This window comes from Condylura cristata, unplaced genomic scaffold (genome assembly GCF_000260355.1).
Source record: "Condylura cristata isolate star-nosed mole 26May11 unplaced genomic scaffold, ConCri1.0 scaffold00023, whole genome shotgun sequence".
In the NCBI taxonomy this organism is placed as follows: Eukaryota; Metazoa; Chordata; class Mammalia; order Eulipotyphla; family Talpidae; genus Condylura; species Condylura cristata.
The window spans coordinates 127,762-133,761 of record NW_004567124.1 but is presented as its reverse complement, the minus strand read 5'-3'; the positions used below and the strand labels follow the sequence as shown (position 1 = coordinate 133,761).

Sequence of the window (6,000 nt, the reverse complement as noted above, 5' to 3'; positions counted from 1 at the left end):
TAAGAATTCATATCACATCAGACTCAAAAGTATTTGGAGATGACTTCATATGCTATTGAGCATTATGCAATAGGAAACATTCATGTAATATAAAAATAGAGTAAAAGGGAAATAGACTCAGAGATAAGACTAACTGGTAGCAGTAGTTCTGAAAACCATAGTGTCATCTAGGAATCAGCTCACTAACTAGAAGACCAAAGTGAATGTGATAAAGAATATTTCCCTGTGAGAGATATTAATATAATACTTGTTTTCATGGGTGGGAGGTTTTCTTTCTTGTGCACTAACATTTCCTAGGCTATCCTTTTGTATTTTTTCTCTTCCTTTAGGTAACATGAAAACTCATCCTGATGTCTGAGGGAATGGATGGAATGAATCACTCCATGGTATCAGAGTTTGTGTTTCTGGGACTCACCAATAGTTGGGAACTCCAATTTCCCCTTTTTTTCTTCACCATTTTGTGCTACTTAGCAAGTATGATGGGAAACCTTGTCATTGTATTCACAGTAACCTTGGATGCTCATCTGCACTCCCCCATGTATTTCCTCCTTGCTAACCTCTCAATCATTGATATGTTATTTTGTTCCATTGTAGCACCTAAAATGATCTGTGATATTTTTAAGAGGCACAAAGCCATCTCCTTTTGGGGGTGTCTTACTCAGATCTTCATTAGTCATGCTGTTGGGGGCACTGAGATGGTGCTGCTCATCGCCATGGCCTTTGACAGATATGTGGCCATATGTAAGCCCCTCCACTACCTGACCATCATGAGCCCAAAGATGTGTCTATCTTTTTTAGTCACTTCCTGGATCATTGGGTTTAGCCACTCATTGATTCAAATAGTTTTTGTGGCAGATTTGCCTTTCTGCGGCCCAAATATTTTGGACACTTTTTATTGTGACCTGCCCCGGCTCCTCAGACTGGCCTGCACAAACACTGAAGAACTGCAGTTCATGGTCACTGTTAATAGTGGGTTCATTTCTGTGGGCTCCTTTGTCTTACTGGTCATTTCCTACATCTTCATTCTGTTCACAGTTAGGAAACATTCTTCGGGTGGGTTATTTAAGGCTCTTTCCACTTTGTCAGCTCATATTACTGTAGTAATTTTGTTCTTTGGACCACTGATGTTTTTCTATACATGGCCTTATCCTACATCACACCTGGATAAATATCTTGCCATTTTTGATGCATTCATCACACCTTTTCTGAATCCAGTTATCTATACGTTCAGGAACAAAGAGATGAAAGTGGCAATGAGGAGATTATACAGTCGTCTTATGCATTATAGGAAGATGTCTTAAATGAATTGGCCATGAAGAAATGGAACTACAGATTCTCTTTCATGCTGGTTGCAGAAGATATTTTTCAGTTTTAGAGAAATAATAAAAAACTTCGGCCTTGTTATATGCCTAGAAATTCATTAATGTATTATATATGTCACTACTGAATTACAAGTAAAGTTATTTTGACAATCTATCCATCAAAATGTTAAATACCAAATCACATATCCCCTGTAATTTACAGAGTGAAGAAAGTATAATGTAATTGAGTAAATTAGAACATTTTATCATTTTTCTATATTGGAAAGATTATTTTTTGGTAGACAAGCTATGTATTTGTAGTATCTGTCATCTAATTACTTCCTATTTTGGTTTTAATTCTTTGTTCCTGCTCTGTTTTCTTCTTATTTTTCCCGTTTCTACATATTTTGTCTCCCCATAAGTCTTTTCTATCAGGGAGTTAGGAAATAAATAGTTTATCATAATTCAGTGTTTTCAAATGGAATTTACCTCCATTTGTTCTAATCTCCTCAAATGAACCATTTGCATAAGGGCACACAGCTAAAAGTTACCATAGAGAGCAAGGGACCAGAAACCATGTTTCTAGTTCTCAGCTTAGTGTACTTATATTTAAAATTAATTTTGTATTTAATTTCTGCTCTTGTAGATGTTTACAACTGTTCTTAGTACTCTTTCTACAGAGCAATTTATCATTACCATTTTGTACTTTATCTTTTCTTAATTATTTCTTTTTTTCTATCATTACCATACATTTCCTTGTTCAGGTACTAACCAATGCTGAATTTTTAACTATTGTTTAATTATTAAGAATAATGTTAACTATTCAGTATTAAACAGTATTCTTTGTCTACAGTTGTGTTCAGGAAAATCTCTAGTTAAATTGTATTTTAGGATGAATTTTCCCTTCATGCTTATAATTAATGATGTTTTCTTTTCTGTGGCAAATAAATGTGATTAGTGAATTGTGTAGTCAGGTTAATTAAGTAACACTGAAATCATTGTGTCTTTCCCAGAAAGAGAAATTTTAAAAAGTAGTAAACAGAAAACAAAATATTAAAAAATATGTGTAGGCTTTCTTTTTCTACAAATTGTGCAGGTTTTATTTCACATGTTTTTGAAAAACAGAAAGCAGCCTGTTCTCCTGCAGTTTCCTTACTAGTTGATACTTGACTTGACTCACACAGTGCTTTTGAAGGTTTATGTTTATGACAGTGTTGTTCTAATTGTTTTACCTTGAACCTTTTGAAGGAGACACTCTCGTTCCCATTTACAGAGAAGTCTGAGGTACAAAGATGTTTAAATATTCTCTAAATATTCTCAGGGTCCATTAAGTAATAATCCTGGAATCAAAAACTTGTACAGTGAATCGAGAATATCTTGTGTAGGATCTCCTTCCTTGTTATCTCTTGTAACATAAGATGTCAGAATAAAACCTTTACTTGAAAATGGTCTACTTGTGGGCCATCCTCTGGCTGGTCCAGTCATCTCAAACCCAGTATTTTTGGGATGAAATGAATAAAATCAATTATTGTGCATACAGAGCCAACCAGGTATTTTGTTCTAGACACTCACTACTATGAAGGAATTTGAAATCCCTGACATAGTCCTTAAGGAGGAATCTAAAAGTTCCAAGTATATATTTGAATGGCTCTACTATGTATAACTGACGTAGATAACATCCAATTTGTCCATCTATGGGGCATCACCAAGCGTCCTCCACTTGGTCATGAAATAAAAATGTCATGACTAATGATTGGATATACTCATACTCAGTAAGTACATATGGAAATGCTTCTCCCAGTATTTCCCCCAACATTACTGGTAACCACTTTCCTGCATCATTATAAACCAGTTAAAAAGGAATATTACAACATTTTGAGGACTATTGGACATAGTCTGAGTTGCTATTTACCCCAGATACCTGAAGGATCAATGGCCCTTTTGTTTGAACAGAAGTACATGGAATTAAGGTGTTAGTTCAGTCCTAATATAGATCAGTCATATAATGGGTATACTAAATGATAATTCCCAGTTATCATTAAATTTTCTGAATTTATATTTTAGTTAACATGCTTGGTAGTTGACTTAATACCCACACTCTTTCATTACAGGTATCATAGAGGGAAGAGAATGACTATCATTCATAAACTAAAATGATATTTCTAAAGATACAGTATATTCTGTGGGGATAGTTGTGGCACAAAGATACTCAAAAGATGCAGAAATGATGCTCTCATCCTATCTGCATTCAATTAACCACTGTGGCCTCTGAAAAACAGGATCCATCATGAAGAATTATAATGTACTACTGTAAACAAATCCACTAGCATTATTAATTGTAAATGTTGTACCAAAAGTGGTAATTTTGATAGAGCAGATTATCACTGTTTTGGGTATATGATATGTGATTATTAACTTACTGAATTTTCTATCACTTTCAGAAAGGAATATTAGAAATATTCATATGAAATGAACAAAAATATGTGTTTATAGTTTTAGCCTCTGTTATAATGTAGACTGAAGAGACTTGGGCCATCTGGATATAGCTTCATAATTATGCAATATATTAGAAACGTTAAGGTTATCAAACCAGATGATCCATAAATTGCAAGAACAGTGGATGCTTTGGTAATACACATATGTCCTCAAGGTAGAGGAAGTTTCTATGAAGGATCAGAAAATTTTCATATCATTACAATTTTAGGATTTCAAAATGGATCAGATTCTTAAATGTAAGACAAATAAACCATAAAGCTCCTAGAAGAAAATGTAAAAAAAAAAAAAAAACTCCTTTACTTTGATGTTGACAATCACTTCTTTGATAAGACACTAAAATCACAGATAATAAAAGCTAAATTGTACTACAAAAAAGTAAAGAGCTTTCATATTGAAAAGAAAGCAATAATTAAAACAAATGGGAACCTACACAATGGGGGGATATTTGCATATTTATGATAAGGCATAAGATAAGAGTCAGGATGTATAAGGAACTCAAACAATTTGATAGCAAAACAGCAATCTAATTTTTAAAGTGTGCCTAGGATCTTAGTAGACATTTTTTCCAAAGACCTATAAATGACCAATAGGTATATAAAAGGTAATAAATATCACTAACAACTAGAGAAGTATAAGTGAAAACTACAATGATTTACTGCCTAATAACTGTTAGGGTGGTTATTATCAAAGCGATGACATAACAAATGCTGGTTAGAATGTGAAGAAAAGGGAAGTCTTGTGCACTTTTGGTGAAAATGCCAATTGGTAGAGCCACTATGGGAAGCAGTACTGGGATTCCTCAAAAAATTAAAAACAGAACTACCATGTGACTGAACATTTCCACTTCTTGGTATAGAACCAAAGGAAATGATACCTCCTTCCTTCCGTCCCTTCCTCCCTCTGTCCTTCCCATCTTCCTTCCTTCCCTTTGTTTTACTTTTATTTTTGCTGTGCAGACACTTTTTACTTTGACATAATGCCATTCATTTATATTTGCTTTTGCTTCACCAAAGACATTTCTGAAGACAATATAGTGCAGAGTAGTGACTTTCTGTTTACTGTATTTTATACATTGAGGTCTTATATCCTTGTCTTAAATCCATTTGAGTTCATTTTTGTGCAATATGTGAGATAGTGATCTAATTTCAGTCTTTTGTCTGTGGCTGTCCACTTGTCCAACACCAATTGGTGAAGACACTTCCTTTCCAAGGCTCCTTTGTAATAGATTAAATATTCACAGCTTTGTAGGTTTATTTCTGGGCTCTCAATGCTATTATATTGATTGTATGTATACTTTTGTTCCAATATAATATTTCTTTAGTTATTATAGCTTAGTATAGTTTGAATTCTGGATGTGCAATGCCACTGCTCTTCTTTTACGCTCAGGATTTATTTGGTTATTTGACGCCTTTTGTGCTTCCATATTAATTTTTTTTGTCCTATTTCTTTGAGAATGTCATTGGTACCTCAATAAAGGCTGTATTGAATTTATATATTGCTTTGTGTAGAATTAGTAGGGAATATATTTACATATTGTAAATTTGTATCTTTTTCTATTTCCTTTAACCATATTCTTAGTTTCAATTGTATAGGTCCTTTCCTCTGTTAAGTTCAATTCAACTTATTTCTTTATGTTGCACTGGTTAATGATATTGTTTTTTAGATCTTATGCCCTAAGTGCAATTAGTATTTACAGATTGATTTTTGTAAGCTGCCCCATTACTAAATTGAACTTTTAAAGTGGAGTTGTTAGGGATTTCCGTGTCTATTATTATGTCATCCCCAAATAGTGAAAGTTATCTTCTTCCCCATTTTTATTCTTCTTATATTCTCTTGCTTAATTGTTTTATTTAGGACTTCCAATATTAAGCTGAATAGTGGTGGTGAAAGTGGACATCCTTGTCTTGTCCCAGATCTTAGATGAGAAGCTTTCAGTTTCTCACCATTGAGTATGATGCTGGCTGTGGATTTGTCATATATGGCCTTTGTTATGCTGTGAAGTGTTTCCTCTATTCCCAGTTTTTTTGAAGGTTCTTCTCATAAATGGATGTTGAATCTTATCAAATGCTTTCTCTGCTCCTATTGATATTATAAGATGATTTTCATCTTTTCTTTAGTTTTGTGATAGTTACATTGGTTGATTTTCAGATGTTGAACCACCCCTGCATCTCTGGAATAAATGTCAGCTGGTCATGATAGATAA

At 33.7% G+C, this 6,000-nt stretch overlaps 1 protein-coding gene across 1 annotated transcript; it reads left to right on the top strand.

The window, feature by feature from the left end:
• The first annotated feature begins 344 nt into the window (after positions 1-344).
• LOC101620170 (olfactory receptor 4F15) lies at positions 345-1,313 on the top strand. Its single transcript, XM_004687595.1, has one exon. It carries the CDS (start codon positions 351-353, stop codon positions 1,299-1,301), a length of 951 nt encoding a protein of 316 aa, XP_004687652.1. The 5' UTR covers positions 345-350; the 3' UTR covers positions 1,302-1,313.
• Positions 1,314-6,000: the final 4,687 nt, after the last annotated feature.